Genomic DNA, 18,217 nt, shown 5'->3' with positions numbered 1-18,217 from the left:
ACACCTCCTGACAGACTGCACTGACTATAAAATGAACGCTTCCTGACAGACCGCACTGACTATAAAATGAACTCTTCCTGACAGACCGCACTGACTATAAAATGAACTCTTCCTGACAGACCGCACTGACTATAAAATGAACTCTTCCTGACAGACCGCACTGACTATAAAATGAACACCTCCTGACAGACCGCACTGACTATAAAATGAACGCTTCCTGACAGACCGCACTGACTATAAAATGAACTCTTCCTGACAGACCGCACTGACTATAAAATGAACACCTCCTGACAGACTGCACTGACTATAAAATGAACTCTTCCTGACAGACCGCACTGACTATAAAATGAACTCTTCCTGACAGACCGCACTGACTATAAAATGAACACCTCCTGACAGACCGCACTGACTATAAAATGAGCTCTTCATGACAGACCGCACTGACTATAAAATGAACTCTTCCTGACAGACCGCACTGACTATAAAATGAACGCTCCCTGACAGACCGCACTGACTATAAAATGAACTCTTCCTGACAGACCGCACTGACTATAAAATGAACTCTTCCTGACAGACTGCACTGACTATAAAATGAACACCTCCTGACAGACCGCACTGACTATAAAATGAACTCTTCCTGACAGACTGCACTGACTATAAAATGAACTCTTCCTGACAGACCGCACTGACTATAAAATGAACTCTTCCTGACAGACCGCACTGACTATAAAATGAACTCTTCCTGACAGACCGCACTGACTATAAAATGAACATCTCCTGACAGACCGCACTGACTATAAAATGAACGCTTCCTGACAGACCGCACTGACTATAAAATGAACATCTCCTGACAGACCGCACTGACTATAAAATGAACTCTTCCTGACAGACCGCACTGACTATAAAATGAACTCTTCCTGACAGACCGCACTGACTATAAAATGAACACCTCCTGACAGACCGCACTGACTATAAAATGAACTCTTCCTGACAGACCGCACTGACTATAAAATGAACTCTTCCTGACAGACCGCACTGACTATAAAATGAACTCTTCCTGACAGACCGCACTGACTATAAAATGAACTCTTCCTGATAGACCGCACTGACTATAAAATGAACTCTTCCTGACAGACCGCACTGACTATAAAATGAACTCTTCCTGACAGACCGCACTGACTATAAAATGAACATCTCCTGACAGACCGCACTGACTATAAAATGAACTCTTCCTGACAGACCGCACTGACTATAAAATGAACTCTTCCTGACAGACCGCACTGACTATAAAATGAACTCTTCCTGACAGACCGCACTGACTATAAAATGAACTCTTCCTGACAGACCGCACTGACTATAAAATGAACTCTTCCTGACAGACCGCACTGACTATAAAATGAACTCTTCCTGACAGACCGCACTGACTATAAAATGAACACCTCCTGACAGACCGCACTGACTATAAAATGAGCTCTTCCTGACAGACCGAACTGACTATAAAATGAACGCTTCCTGACAGACCGCACTGACTATAAAATGAACGCTCCCTGACAGACCGCACTGACTATAAAATGAACTCTTCCTGACAGACCGCACTGACTATAAAATGAACTCTTCCTGACAGACCGCACTGACTATAAAATGAACTCTTCCTGACAGACCGCACTGACTATAAAATGAACTCTTCCTGACAGACCGCACTGACTATAAAATGAACACCTCCTGACAGACCGCACTGACTATAAAATGAACTCTTCCTGACAGACCGCACTGTCTATAAAATGAACTCTTCCTGACAGACCGCACTGACTATAAAATGAACTCTTCCTGACAGACCGCACTGACTATAAAATGAACACCTCCTGACAGACCGCACTGACTATAAAATGAACTCTTCCTGACAGACCGCACTGTCTATAAAATGAACTCTTCCTGACAGACCGAACTGACTATAAAATGAACGCTTCCTGACAGACCGCACTGACTATAAAATGAACGCTCCCTGACAGACCGCACTGACTATAAAATGAACGCTTCCTGACAGACCGCACTGACTATAAAATGAACTCTTCCTGACAGACCGCACTGACTATAAAATGAACTCTTCCTGACGGACCGCACTGACTATAAAATGAACGCTTCCTGACAGACCGCACTGACTATAAAATGAACTCTTCCTGACAGACCGCACTGACTATAAAATGAACTCTTCCTGACAGACCGCACTGACTATAAAATGAACTCTTCCTGACAGACCGCACTGACTATAAAATGAACGCTTCCTGACAGACCGCACTGACTATAAAATGAACTCTTCCTGACAGACCGCACTGACTATAAAATAAAATAAAAATGTGTTTTATTTACAAAAAATAAATACAAAACTAAGCTACACACCCAAATCCACACCCCCTTTTTACCTGTGTAGACTTGGCCAGTATGTTTTCTTGGGAAAGGTGCCAACCCTTGGCCCTGGGAGCGGAGAACTCCGGCAAAAAGGCCACTCAGATGCTGTGGTTGCAATTGACCATGGCATTTGAGGGGTTAAAAGTCTGTGATTGGTGTTATCGCCGGGTGTCTGCTGTGTAAAACTCCTGAGTGGGCGCCATTTTTAAAGACCTGATATCTAGCGTACATGTACACCTGATGTCAGGAATGGGTTAATTAGAGCAGACTGCGGCCCAATTTTTTCTATGTAATTACTTTATACTGTATATGCCATACGGAAAAACGGACCGCAACCGGAAACACTACTGAAGCAAAAAACTGAAAAAAGGATCCGTTAAAAACGGCCCACAAAACACTTTACGTTCCGTTTTTTGCGTTCCATACACGGAACCATTCATTTAAATGGGTCCGCAAAAATAAACAGAATGTACTCCGTATGCATTCCGTTTCCGTTCAAAGATAGAACATGTCCTATTATTGTCCGCATACTGGACAAGGATAGTACTGTTCTATTAGGGGCCAGATGTTCCTTTCCGCAAAAAAACGGGATGCACACGGATGTCATCCATTTTTTTTACGGATCAGTTTTTTGCAGACCGCAAAACACTGAAAAAGCCATACGGTCGTGTGCAATAGGCCTAACTTCTGTATTTTCTACAACCCCATTGAAGTAAATGGTTCCGCATTCGGTCCACACACAAAAACGGAACGGAAGCGGAAAGAAAATACGTTTGTGTGCATGAGCCCTTATGTATTATGACTACCTCTGATCAGTGCCGTATGGTCTGCAGTGTTATAATACTCAGACTGTGTAGACCTGGTATATAACCACTGTATAATTTATACACTCCATTTATAATCCTATTATGGCGCAGGACATTATTAACCTCCTGTAAATATCTATTTTGATGGAAATGCTATGCCAGGTGTAATGATATAATATTCAGGCTAGTTCTTTGCAGGGTATGCTGGTAATTGTAGTTCTATGCTCCCTGGAGAGACACATCCTGATACAAGTTTATGCGTTCCACGCTTCACTTCCGCATCAGCCTTTACAGCAATAACAACAGCATTGAGGCGTGGAACGCACTGGTAATACAAGGCCAGGGGGCCTCTTTAAACTGCGCTGCCTTCGGAATTGCCTGACTGTAGAAAATATGAAACTGCCGCTACAATAGGGCAGGCTTTATAGCGGGCAGCTATGTACTGTCAGTGCAAGGACTGCTGTGCTGCTGCATAGGAGGTAAGGCAGAAGGAGTAGACATGTCTTCCATTGGGCTCAGTTCTTCTTACTTCAGCAGTTGGCACTGTTATACATACACATATACAGTTGCATTTCTTCTTTGCACTAGTCCATTGTATTTGCTGTTTGCATTAAAATAGGAGAAATGGGAAGTGATAGATAAGAAAGGCAAGCGCTAGAATGCAGCAGTGACATAAATGTGGGTTGAGAGCATGCTGAGACTTGTGGTTCTATCACCTTAGAGTCTACAGCTCCTCTGCAGATCTGTGTCTCCATGGTTACAGACCCCATGAGGTCTGATCCTGTGGTCTGCTATTTTTTTTTATTTTTTGTATGTTACTGGATGAAAGAGGGCAGCATGCTATAGAATAAGGCCCCTTTCAGACGAGCGAGTTTTCCGCGTTGGTGCAATGCGTGACGTGAACGCATTGCACCCGCACTGAATCCGGACCCATTCATTTCAATGGGTCTGTGTACATGAGCGGTGATTTTCATGCATCAGTTCTGCACTGCGTGAAAAACGCAGCATGTTCTATAGTCTGCGCTTTTCACCCAGCCCTGGGCCCATAGAAGTGAATGGGGCTTCAGTAAAAAACACATTGGGCCAGATTTATCATTAGCTCAAGTCAGAATAATGGAGTGAAAAAGTCGCAAATTTTGGCGCAATCACTAAAACTGCGCAAAAATTTGCGACTTTTTTCTGCTCTGCACTATGCTCGCCAGTTTTCTGAAAGTGGGCGTGTTTTCTTATGTAAATGAATCTCTAGACAGATTTACTATTGGGACTATTTAAAAAGTCGCAAAAAATTGCGCAATTTCACTCCAGTGAGGACCATGCTTATCTTATGAGACTTTTTAATAGAACGTGCGACTTTTTTGTAAAGATGTGCGACTTTTGTAAAGCTGCTTACTGACGGATAAACTGCTACCGTCAAACCACATTTATTACAGTCTTAAAGGGCCGATCATAAATCTGACTTGGCTAAAACTGACTTTAGCCATATGAAAAAGGGGAGTGAGCTGTCAGAGTCATGATAAATCTGGCCCATTGCATCCGGAAGCAAGTGCGGATGCAATGCGTTTTTCACTGAAGGTTGCTAAGAGATCTTCAGGTTTTTATCACGCGAGTGAAAAACGCATCAAAACGTATTGCACTCGCGCGGAAAAAACTGAACACAATTGCAGACAAAACTGAACTTGCTTGCAAAATGGTGCGAGTTTCACTGACCTAATCCGTCACGCTCGTGTGAAAGAGGCCTAAGGCCTTCTTCACACACCCTTTTCCCCTCAGCCATGTAAAGAACTAATAAAAACAACTTGTGTTTCTAGCATTTTTTTTTTTTCCATTTTTTTTGGCATTTTTATTCTGTGAAATTTTCTACAGATGTTTCTCCTGTTGCCTTTAAAAAAAAAAAAATTCCCCTATGTATTTTTGCATTGCAGTTGAGTGTTTTTATTTTTTATTTTTTTTATTCAGCATGCATTGACTTCTTTATAGGACTTGAAAAATGCTTGCAGAAGAGTGTGGCTAACCCTAAGTTCACACCTGAGCGTTTTACAGCGCGTTCAAACGCGCTGTAAAACGCTCAACACATGAAAACCAATGCTTCCCTATGGGAATGGTTCTCACCTGGGCGTTTTACAGCGCGTACGATCGCGCTGTAAAACGCCCGACGCATAATCAAGTACTTGAGCTTCTTTGGGGCGTTTTGACGCGCGTTTGTGGCCATAGGACACTGCAGTCAATCACTCAAACGCGCGTTTACTATTACAAAAAACGCGCATAAAAACGCGCGTAAAACGCGCGTTTGAGAAACGCTCAGGTGTGAAAGCAGGGTAAGGGTACTTTCACACTAGCGTATTTCTTTTCCGGCATAGAGTTCCGTCCTAGGGGCTCAATACCGGAAAAGAACTGATCAGGTATATCCCCATGCATTCTGAATGGAGAGCGATCCGTTCAGGATGTCTTCCGTTCAGTCTTTTTGACTGTTCAGGGCAGAGATAATACTGCAGCATGCTACGGTTTTATCTCCGGCCCAAAAAACTGAACACTTGTCTGTTTTTTTTCTATAGGAATGTATTAGTGCCGGATTTAAAATACCGCAATGCCAGATTTGTCCTTCCGGTCTGCGCATGCGCAGACCTTTAAAAATGTAAAAAAAATAGAAACGGATCCGTTTGTCCGTATGACAAACGGACAGACAGATCTGTTCTTGCAATGCATTTGTGAGACGGATCCGCATCCGGATCCGTCTACAAATGCTGTCCGTTTGCATGCAGATTGCCGGATCACTCTACCGCAAGTGTGAAAGTAGCCTAAGACGGCAGCTCCAGATGTTAGCTGAAGGTCTATGTAAAACATGAAACACAGGACACAAAAATGTTTTTTTTTCTCCTGGCATGTTTTTTCATTAAGTGGCGTTTTTTTTTTTTTTTTAAATCTCAGCACGCTGGAGCTATTGGCTTTTTCACATCAACTTCTCTATAGGTGAAAAATAAATACCTTGAATAAAACGCTAGTGGTGAGACACACTGGAGTCATTTACAAAGACCGTCTTTTTACGCCATTTTTTGTTTCCCTCCTTCGACTTATTTATAACGAGGATTGCACCTCTCCAAATTAGGTGCACCTCCGGCAGTAAAAACTACTTCACTGGAACCACGGATGCGGATGACAAACGGTGCATTAGCCAAGTTTTCAACAGACCCATTGAAAGTCAATGAGTCCGCAGAAAAACACGAACAACGGACACGGAATGAAACAACGGTCGTGTGCATGAGGCCTAAGTGATAGTAAATTTGCTGGGGACATGCCCCCCAATTGGCGGGGATGGTATATAATTGCCCAAAAACTGGTCTAAAAATGTTCCGAAATTACTCCCGCCGTGTGAAAAAAAAACCATCAGAAAAAATGCCATGAAAAGCGCAGTAAAAAAAGTTCTCATTTTGATGCTTTTTTTAATTTTTTTTTACAGGTAAATGCCAGAGCCAAATTCAATTCACCCTAAGTCCTACTTTCATGAAATTCATGCTTTTTTTTTTTTTTTTTTTTTTTTGCAAGAGTTTTTCTGTTCCTATGGAGAAGTCTGTGGGAAAACACCCACCACAGCTGTGATAAAAAAAACAAAACGCCATGGACCTATAAAAAAACAAAAAACACCACATGTGAATAAAGCGCCACTACCAGGCTAACATCTGGAAGTGCAGCCTTTTTCCAAAATAAAACAACGCTAAGAAAACATTGCAAAAATGTTTAAAAATCAAGAAAGTTGCAACAACAACAAAAAACATCTTTAAAGGGGTTCTCCGGGAATTAAGAAAATGAAAATACTTAAATATTACTTTATTATAAAGATATTCCCAAATACCTTTCTTTAGTTATAATGGCCCATTTTTTCTAGGGAGCAATCATCAGGGGAAATAAAATGGCAGCTGTCCTATTAGTACACACAAAACCTGTCCTAATCGGACAGGAGGACAAGTTACTTCACAACACTGAGCTAAAGAGCCGCCTCATCCTCCTCTCTGCTCTGCTTGTCAGGGATTATGATCCTGAATATAGATCTTCAGTTAAATCTCTGTAGGAATGGAGTTCATAAGAAGACATGAAGTACAGAGAGGAGGCGGGGATGTGGATAATGAGCAGCAGCTCTTGTATGCAGTCTGCATCACCGGATCCCCACATTACCACAGTCTGTCCTGTCTGTCCTCTCTTTACTTCAGCTGTTTCCTCATGAACTCCATTCCCACAGAGAATCAGCTGAAGATCATATTAAACTATATTCAGGATCATAATCCCTGACAAGCAGAGCAGAGAGGAGGATGAGGCGGCTCTTTAGCTCAGTCACCCTAAGTTCACACCTGAGCGTTTTACAGCGCGTTCAAACGCGCTGTAAAACGCTCAACACATGAAAACCAATGCTTCCCTATGGGAATGGTTCTCACCTGGGCGTTTTACAGCGCGTACGATCGCGCTGTAAAACGCCCGACGCATAATCAAGTACTTGAGCTTCTTTGGGGCGTTTTGACGCGCGTTTGTGGCCATAGGACACTGCAGTCAATGACACAAACGCGCGTCAAACGCGCGTTTACTATTACAAAAAACGCGCGTAAAACGCGCGTTTGAGAAAAGCTCAGGTGTGAAAGCAGGGTCAGGGGCAGATTGGCCATAGACCTTACAGGGAAATTTCCTGGTGGGCCATTGCCCAGGGGACCTGCCAGAGCCCTCCTCACGGTCGGCCAGTGGAAGTTTTTGGGGATATATTTTGTGCTGCTGGCAGCAGTATTTTTTGATGCACTGTGGTATTTGGCTTTGTTGGGGTGGTATAATGTGCCACGATATGGTATTGCTGACCCTGCCCTCTATCAGTTTGGACCTGACTAAAAAACAAGGGCACTTTTATTATTTTTTCCAGGGCCTCTTCAAGTTCCCGGTCCGGCCCTGACCTCAGTGTTGTAAAGTAACTTGTCCTACTGTGTGATTAGCACAGGTTTTGTGTGGACTAATAGGACGGCGGCCATTTTATTTCCCCTGATGGTTGCTCCCTAGGCAAAACAAGCCATTATAACTAAAGAAAGGTATTTTGGAATATATCTATAATAAAGTAATATTTAAGTATTTTCATTTTCTGAATTTCCGTAGAACCCCTTTAACGGCTTGTCCAAGTTAGAAAACTCCTCCAGTGCTGCTGCTTTGGTTTCCTTATACAGGCTGCATACGACATGTGACCGCAGCAGCCAGTCACCGGCCTCAGCGGTATATGAGACAAGACTAAAAAACACATGGAGGGGAATAAATTATCCCACCCATGCCAGAAACGGCCAGTGTGCATAAATCTAGGGGCAAATGGTCTACTGTTTGGCGGGGCCATTGGAAAATGTATCATCATTTAGACCAGAGAACTAGGGGCTGGCGTGGATTGCAGTTTGCGCACACGCATTAGGGTGATGTGCCTAATTTATGATTTGGCCTGCTCCTCGTAAGTGTAGTTTCTGGCCGCGCAGGGGAAATCAAATGCCGTCTTTGATAAAAAAGATCAGTGATTGTGAGCCCAAACCAGGAGTGTAGCCTACACAGCTCGGAAGCTGGCTTACATTTAGACCGGTGGTGGATGCGTCAAAGTTATATAAAGGCCGGCGGATGTACATAACTTCGGCGATCCACCGCCAGCTATAGGGCTTAAAACGCCGGTCTTAGGCGTCATGCACACGACCGTTGTTTGGGTCCGCATCTGAGCCGCCATTTTGGCGGCTCGGATGCGGACCTATTCACTTCAATGGGGCCGCAAAAGATGCGGACAGCACTCCGTGTGCTGTCCGCATCCGTGGCTCCGTTCCGCGGCCCCGTTAAAAAAATATAACATGTCCTATTCTTGTCCGCGCTTTGCGGACAAGAATAGGCATTTATACTGCCGGCGCCCGTTCCGTAAATTGCGGAAGGCAACACGGGCGGCTTCCGTTTTTTGCAGGTCCGCGGTTTTCGGACCGCAAAAAATGGCACGGCCGTGTGCATGAGGCCTTAATAAATGTGTGTATAAGGCCTCATGCACACGGCCGTTGTTTTGGTCCGCATCAGAGCCGCAGTTTTGGCGGCTCTGATGCGGACCCATTCACTTCAATGTCAATGTGTCACAGTTTTTGACACAATTCGTCATAAGCTGGTTGGCAGTGTTTAAATAGACGTCTTGGCCAGGACCCCATGGTGTATATTGCCCAGATTGTGATCTCTTGCAGGTTCACAGGGCAGACTCGAATGCAGTATGTGAGCTAGGGTTGGTGACAGTGGCGTAACTATATGGGTCGATTACGCAATTAAGTCGGGGGCCCACAGGGCATCATACAGCTCAGGAAACAGGCCAGAAGAGGCCTGCACCACATCGCTGACAGCCACATGGAGGCAAGTATTTGAATGTATTGTTTTTTTTATTTGGCACTACGGTGTTGGGCCACTATGGGGGCACTAAATAGGGTATTTTGTACTGGCAGACATAAGGGGGCATGCTCTTGTACTGTTATACATTATGAGAGGGCACTATGGGGACATTGGCTCAACTGGGGAGACTAAGGGAGCATTTTTGTACTGACAAACAGAAACTGGCATTTTTGTACTGGCACACATTTGAAGGGGGCATTATTTGCACTGGAATACATTATAAGGGGGCATTACTTCCACTGGAATACATTATAAGGGGGTGGTTTTTGTACTGGCGCACGTAAGAGGGTATTTTTGTACTGGCGCACATTATAGGCAGAATTATTACTACTGGGGGACTATGGAGAACATGATTACTCGTATGGGCACAATGGGGGCATTATTACTATTGGGGGCACTGTTAACACTGAGTGTTACTATTGGTGGGATTCTGGGGAGCACTATTACTGTGGGGGGCGCTGGCAGAGTATCAGCTTAGCAGAAATATTTTTTGGGGACGCTATGTTTACAGCACTATTAGTGTCAGGAACACTATTTGCTGGGCACAGTTATTTTTTAGGGCACTGTGTGCCAATAATTATTGAAGGGGGCACTATCTGTATGGTAATTGTATTTTCAGGGGGATTATCTGTTTCTGCAGTATAGTATGGGGAGCACAGATGGCACAGTATTAGAGGTGGCAGGATTGGGTGTTCAGAAGGTGGGAGGATGATGAACTCTGCAGAGACTAGAGATGGCTGAAAGAAATCATCATGGCGGTCTGGTCTGAATGGAGAAGATGAGGAAAGAGTCTACATCAGAGGAGACATCACTGGATGTAAGAGGTATGTGGGGCTGTATTACCCTGTATGTCTTGTAGCTCTGTATGTGATGTTTTCCAAGTATATCATTAAGGCCTTGTGACGGACCGTTTCAGCAGACAAGGGGTTAAGATCCGTTTAGGCGATATGCCCCTTTCTGAGAGACGGGCACAGCTACTGCAGAACACCAACCTCCCGAACTGGATACAAAATAGCACTCCAAACTGGAACCTCGCAAATAGCTGCCGGCAGACGAACAGGAAAAGCATACAATCGGCTTACACTCCTGGCAATCAGTCTCCAACAGCATACATGGAATCCCCCCAATAACGAGACAAGGCTCCGTGTTGAGGGTCAAGCAGTGCTCTGACTGTACTTCAGGTACAGCCCCTTTTATTCATAAAAACAAACATAGTACTGCCCACAGGGTTTTGAAATCCAACCAATCAATATCTTACAACACACAATGCAAGTACAGCAACCAATCGTTCCCGCCCCCAGAAGGGAGACTGCGACACAGGACAGATACAACATATCCCCACAATGCATCATGGTTTCCTCCTCTCTGCCTGGGAGACAACCGAGGGCAATCCAATTATCTCTCAGGACAAAGGGGAGATCGCCAATACACATGTGGAGACAACAGGACAGACATCACCATTCAAACACACAATGGGACAATAGAACCACACCCAGCATATTCCTCCCAAGCTGACAAGTTACACTTATTATAAATTGTTACAACTTTGTGAGGTTACATTGTCCATACATATAACTTACATCAATTTAAACAGTATAACTTGGGGGACAAACCTATCCAAAATTCCCTGGAATAGGTTCAGGGGTTTAAAAGTTAGTAGGGGCCATAATCCTGAGGCAAGAGGCTTTTAAACAGCCCCCTCCAAAACCCAGTGGCGAGGTTGGTTTCGCCACACATCTCACACCCCCAGGGAAGACTAACCAGATACCTGACCTCACGCCGGTCAGTACCTGAGTTAGTCTGGCAGGCCACCCACAACAAAATACTGGACCTGTTGAATTTTGGGGCCTGGCTCTGTTCTGTAGGTCCCCAGCTGTTGAGTGTGCATCTGCTACTCCTTGCTTTGTGGTTCTCCAGCTTGGAGCTGTAGGTACTTGGTGGGCAGAGGCCGACTTTCACACGGGCGTCAAGTTTTGGCTCCGGATGCGTCCCAGGTGCATTGCGGCAAACCCGCGCGAGTAGGTACGCAATTGCAGTCAGTTTTGACTGCGATTGCGTTCCGTTGTTCAGTTTTTTTCGCGCGGGGGCAGTGTGTTTTGCACACGTGTGATAAAAAACTGAATGTGGTACCCAGACCCGAACTTCTACACTGAAGTTCAGGTTTGGGTTCAAGGTTGTGTAGATGTAATTATTTTCCCTTATAACATGGTTATAAGGGAAAATAATAGCATTCATTAATACAGAATGCTTACTAAAATAGGGCTGGAGGGGTTAATTTTTTTAAATTTAACTCACCTTATTCCACTTGTTCGCGCAGCCCTGCTTCTCTTCTGTCTTCTTTCTTCAGGACCTGGGTAAAGGACCTTTGATGACATCACTGCGCTCATCACATGGCCCATCACCATGATGATGGATCATGTGATGAGCGCAGTGACATCACCACAGGTCCTTTTCCTACTGCACAGCAAAGAAGAAGAAAGAAGAGAAGCCGGCTGCACAAACAAGTGGATTAAGGTGAGTTAAATTATTTAAATTTTTTTTTTAATGTTTTAATTTTTTACAGCCCTATTTTACTAAGTATTCTGTATTAAGAATGCTATTATTTTCCCTTATAAATAATTATGTTATGAGGGAAAATAATATAATGGTCTGGCCCCCATCCCGATCATCTCCTAGCAACCATGCGTGAAAATCGCACTGCATCCACACTTGCTTGCGGATGCTTGCGATTTTCACGCAGCCCCATTCATTTCTATGGGGCCTGCGTTGCGTGAAAAACGCACAAAGTAGAGCATGCTGCTATTTTCACGCAACGCACAAGTGATGCGTGAAAATCACTGCTCGTGTGCACAGTCCCATAGAAATGAATGGGTCCGGATTCAGTGTGGGTGCAATGCGTTCACTTCACGCATTGCACCTGCGTGGAAATCTTGCCCATCTGAAAGAGGCCTAACAGTAGGGCTGGAGGAAGGTATTAGGTTGAGAATTTGTCATGGGGGGGCCCCGTTTAAATTTTTGCATTAGGCAGCAGAAAGGCTAGGTGCACCCCTGCCCCTTTCCACAAAGCACTGAGCATGAACATGCCTCAGGGCCCATGAGCTTTAGCTACGCCCCTGGTTGGCGGCACAGAGGGGGCTGTAATGTAATTTCTGCAATAATTGCAAAAAACAAAAAAAGTGATCCCACAGGCCAACACTGCATGCAATAACGAGAATACTTTTGCACACATGTGCGCAATAATTTGACCCAAGAATGCAGCAGCCATCAAGCAGATCCTGGCAGGATGGGAGTGCGGGTGCAGTCAGCTTATCATCAGCATCCAATGTTCCCAAGGACAAGATTGCAGCCTTCACCTTGAAGCTGTGGCTGATGTCTTGGTGATAACAGCATTATGGGCACTTGTCATGACTGCTGATGCCGCCCATCAAGGTCAATCTGGAGTTATGTCAGATGACACAGACTGATAACTTGGGCTCTGTAATCAGCACTGATAAGATAACCGCAGGAATCTCACTGCGCAAACGACAGGGAAGTGGACGACAAAGGAGTTTATAGAACCTGCAGCAACAGGAAACAATGTATCAGTCACACAGATACTTTATATCAGAACCTCGTCACAAAAGAACATGGCGTGGTGATGGGAAGGGAGTGAGACGACCTGTTATAAGGACTCCGGGGCTTGCACTATTATAGGGGATGTATGGCTGGGAGTGTTATAAGGGACTATTCACATGGTGAGTTCAGTTTGCAGTTTCTTGCCAAAATTACCACTGCACAATGCCGCGTTTGCTACAGTTTTACGGTAAATACAGCAATAAATTGCAATTAGATGACCTGGGTGAGTAGACCTTTTTGGGCCCTGGGGATGAAATTACTGTAGGGACCTTGTGACTGACACTAGTTTGCTTGGACTCTAGCTAAACATAAGTTTTTTCACCTAAAACACTCAGTACCAAATGGGAGATCAGGCTTTGCACAGCCAAAAGGTCAGGCAGCTTCCAGGCTTCTGACCAACAATGAGATTTTCAGGCCTATATTATCCCCACAGTATTGAGCCCAGCATTTACGCCTGGGATTACATCAAGCTAGGAGAAAATATTGTACTGGAGTGGGGAGGGAATGGTTAGTCCCTCTACTTACCCACCTTTCCATAAAATTCCCATCCCATCAAACTGAAACAACCCAGCGTCCCTGGATTCTTTTTACCTCACCCATCTGAGCATTCTAGGTGAGATTTACATCCCCTCTACAGACACCGTTTTACATGGGATTAAGGCTGACCCTGATTTATGAGCAATGTTATAGTTGGTTTTTATGTTTGGACTTTTTATATTTGCCAGCAATTTATGGCACTATGATCTGGGAAGTGTATGGCGGTATCATGTACTGTGACACCGTAGTTTGGGATATTTTCATGTTCTAGTGGCACTATTACATATACACTACGGTGTTACTATTATTTGGGCAATGTATGGGAATAATATCATTTTAAGGCCTCATGCACACGACCGTTGTTGTGTTCCGTTCCGCATAATGGGGTTCCGTTGTTCCGTGATCCGTTTCTGTTTTTGTTTCCGTGCGTCTTCCTTTATTTTTGGAGGATCACCAGAGATAAAGGAAAGTAAAAAAAAAAGTCTAAGACAGGTTTGCCATGCAAATGATAGGAAAAAAACGGACGCGGACGACAATCTTGTGTGCCTCCGCGTTTTTTAGTGGTCCCATTGACTTGAATCCGCGAACCGTTTTCCACGAAAATAATAGGACAGGTTATATTTTTTTTGACGGACTGGAACCACGGATCACGGACGCGGATGGCAAACGGTGCATTAGCCGACTTTTCAACGGACCCATTGAAAGTCAATGGGTCTGCAGAAAATCACGAAAAACGGCACAACGGACACAGAATAAAACAACGGTCGTGTGCATGAGGCCTAAGGAAAATTGAAAAAGAAAATGAAAAAGTATAAACCTGCTCCTTGATCTTCATAGAATGGCTGCTCGGCGTGCCCTTAAGGCTGTGCTGGTGGATCTAAGTGGAACCCTCCATATCGAGGACACCGCCATACCTGGCGCTCAGGAGGCTCTAAAGAGGTAAGGGCGGCATTTACAGTAGTTATATAACTTTGCTCAAAATATGGGGTCACTTTGTAAATCCTTTGCTTTACTAATTGAGAGTTACATGATGTTTTCTACTCCAGTCATATCTAAAGCAACATTCACGATTGCGCTGGTTCTCTGTTCCTAGTGGGCGGGAGATGAAATGACAGCTGACCACTAAGGGCTTCGCTAATGGGTCACATAACTGCCTGTAGAATACAGATACACCAGTGTCAGACTGGTGCTTTGAATGTAAATTGAGAAGACGTAATGCTACAGAAAACTGGCCTTGTAAATGTAAAGCAAAGTATCTGCAGTTACTCAACACCTTGTGTAATTTTGCATTGTGTTTAAACAGATGCTTTCTTCCAAAAACGGCTCGACAGCTGTCCACAGGTTGTATGCAGTTTTGCAGCTTTGACCCCTTTACCTCATTGGAGCTGAGCTGCAATACCAGACACAGCCAGTGGAGAGGTGTGGCGCTGTTTCTAAAAGAGAGCAGCTGCTTTTTTTATTTATTTTTAACCCTTTATCCCATTTTAAAGGAAAAAAAAAAGAAAAAAAACATCAGGTCGTCCAGAGATGCCGCTGTTTGACACTTTGTGTTTTCCTGTAGGTTACGCAAAGCTCCTGTTACCATACGGTTTGTCACCAATACGACCAAGGAGTGTAAGCAGACGCTGCTGGAGAGACTGAGGAGGCTGCAGTTCGATATCAGTGAGGATGAGATCTTCACATCACTGACTGCGGCGAGGAACCTGCTGGAGCAGAAGAATGTCCGCCCCATGCTGATGGTGGACGATGGCGCCCTGCCGGATTTTGAAGGTAATGGGTTATTCAGCGGTCAGGTATTTGGTAGTTACTAGGTCTGGGAGCGAAGTGCAAATTACGGTGGTGACCCTGCATATCCATTAGGGCTCTTGCACACGAGCGTGTACGCCCGTACTGTGGACTGCAAAAAGTGGTCCGCAATGCACGGGCACCATCCATGTGCACGCTGTTTGTGAACCCATTGACTATAATGGATCCGTGATCCGCAAGAGACGGTCTGCACCGCGAAAATATAGGGCATGTTCTATTTTATTGCAGAGCGGAGGTACGGACCGAAATCCCACGGCAGTCCTTCATAGTGCTTCCATGGGTTCTGATCCGTGCCTTCGCTCTGCACCGCTTCGTATCTTGCGGATTGCGGACCCATTCAGGTCAATGGGTCCGCCCGTATATTGTGGATGCGCTGTTTGCGGGCTTGTGTGCATGAGCCTTTAAAAGGTTTTCTGAGAATCTTCTTTGGCAGGTGAGGTCTCTTGCCCTGTGTGCAGCTCAGTCCTATTCAAGTGAATGGGGCTGATCTGCAGTACCAAACACAGCCACTATCCAGTGGATGGCGCTGTGCTTGGTAAGCTGCAGGGAGTAGCAGCACCCACCAGAGATGAGGTTAGGTTATCAGTAACAGAATCTCGGAAAAACCCCGAAAATAATTTAAGACTAGATTTACAATCTGCCAAAAAGCAACAAATTCCTGTCTACCAGTAAAGCTACATATACATTCATTCCCTTAGTGACCGCCTATTATGGACCCAATTTGTTTTTTCATCATCGCATTTCAAGACCCATAACTTCAGACTTTGGCACTATTTTGGGACACACATAACTTTTATTAACTTTTTTTATTATGGGAAGGAATGCAAACAGCCCCACCGTTATTCTGTGCGTTTCCCCCCCCCCCCCTCCCCCCCCCCCCCCCCTGTTTATCATGTGGTAAATATATGTTACTTGTATTCTATCAATCAGGATATGTATTTTTTTAATTTTTTAGTAATTTTGAAAAATAGAAACTGGTTTTATAGGAAAAAAAAATATTTTTTTGGTTTCACCACATTCTGAGAACCATGATTTTATTTTTTTTTCTACCGACCTAGCGGTATGAGGTTGTGTTTTTTACTGGATAAAGTATCGTATTCTTATATAAAATATGTGAAGATTGTCTGAACTTCGGTTTAGGCCTCTTGCACATGACCGTACATGCCCTCCGAGACATTCACTCCGTGAGCGGGCCATATGTCCCATAGCGGCATTGATCATGCGCACGGGAGTGCACAGCATTCTAGATTACAATGATGCTGTGCACGTCGGGCTGCCCGCGGGGCTATGCTCTTATGAGTGCAAGAGGGCTCAGGCTGTTGTCATCTACACCAGAAACAAAAATATCAATGTTTAGGTGTAAAAGTAAGTCCTGGGGGAGGATTTATCAAAACTGGTGCAAAAGAAAACTGGCTTAAGTTGCCCAAACCAACCAATCGGATTCCATCTTTTATTTTCCAGAGAAGGTCTGGAAAATGATACGATCAATCTACGGGCGACTAAGCCGGTTTTCCTTTACACCAGTTTTGATAAATCTCCCCCCTGGAGTCCTCCTCGGGACCAGGTCTCACCCTCCATGACACCAAGGTGAAATGTCTGCTCCTACCATCCCTGACTAAGAAAGGTCTCCAAGATAACCTGGAAATTCTGGAAATATTCAGCACCAGGTGGGCACTGCCCATCAATCCAAAGAAAACCAACATCATGGTGTACCAGAAAAGAAACCAGAAACCAGCCGGCCATCCTCCCTTCCTGCTAAACAATTGTCGATAAGCAAATCAAGACGCTTTAAGCAAGCCTTGGAGATATTTAAAGATGAGGCATGCAAAACCTTCTATGCCATCAAAAGCCGTCTGTATCATCTCAAAGCACCAGTGACCGCCTGGCTTAAAATCTTTGATAGCATCATTGCCCCAAATCTCCTGTATGGCAGTGAAATCTGGGTCCCAAATACATATCCAGAATGGTCAAAGTGGGACTCTGGCCAAACGGAAATATTCCACCTTCTCCAGGTCCACAGGAGCACCTCCAACAGCAGAGCTGGGCAGATTCCCACTATACCTTGCTGTACAGAAGAGGGCGCTGTCATTCAGAGCCCATCTGCATAGCAGCAGTCCCAGCTCCTACCACCACAAAGCCTTGCTGCACCAAAAAGCCCCAGAAAAACAAAGCACCCCGCAACAAGTCACCCAACCCAGCCTGACCCAAGCCACCAACCAGTAGAGCCCGACAAAAGGTGAAATCCAGAAGATGATATGCAAGAGCAAATAGGAATATATCAGCATCTGGAGGAACGACATAAGAACGTCACAAAAGCTGACAATCTACCAGAGCCTGCAGAGGGAGTACAAACTGGCCCCATATCTGGAGAAACTCCCAAACCTCAGAGACAGTCAGATCCTGAGCCGGTACAGACTGAGCACCCACATGCTGCTCATAGAATCTGGGCGACACCGACAGGGGTACATGCCAAGAGAGGGGCAGACTGTGCCCACAGTGTGACCAGGAGGCTGTGGGAGAATGAGGCTCAATTCCTGCTGCGGTGCCCCAAATACTCAGCAGTGAGGGACACTCGCTTCAGGAGACTGTCTGATCTCTGCCCAGACTTCAACTCGATGGAGGAGGTAGAGAGACTA

At 44.8% G+C, this 18,217-nt stretch overlaps 1 protein-coding gene across 1 annotated transcript in view; it reads left to right on the top strand.

The window, feature by feature from the left end:
- Nucleotides 1-3,655: 3,655 nt before the first annotated feature.
- The window catches only part of LOC122924836 (haloacid dehalogenase-like hydrolase domain-containing protein 2), a 31,422-nt gene continuing 16,860 nt past the window's right edge, over nt 3,656-18,217 (top strand). Inside the window, exons 1-3 of the mRNA XM_044276315.1 lie at nt 3,656-3,691; nt 14,613-14,714; nt 15,337-15,545. Coding sequence (XP_044132250.1) covers nt 14,614-14,714; nt 15,337-15,545 — 310 coding nt within the window. The 5' untranslated portion in view covers nt 3,656-3,691; nt 14,613. The remainder of the gene's footprint in view (nt 3,692-14,612; nt 14,715-15,336; nt 15,546-18,217) is intronic.

This window comes from Bufo gargarizans, chromosome 1, assembly GCF_014858855.1.
Source record: "Bufo gargarizans isolate SCDJY-AF-19 chromosome 1, ASM1485885v1, whole genome shotgun sequence".
Classification (NCBI taxonomy): Eukaryota; Metazoa; Chordata; class Amphibia; order Anura; family Bufonidae; genus Bufo; species Bufo gargarizans.
Note: the sequence above shows the minus strand (reverse complement) of the source record. Positions and strands in the feature narration are given on the sequence as shown.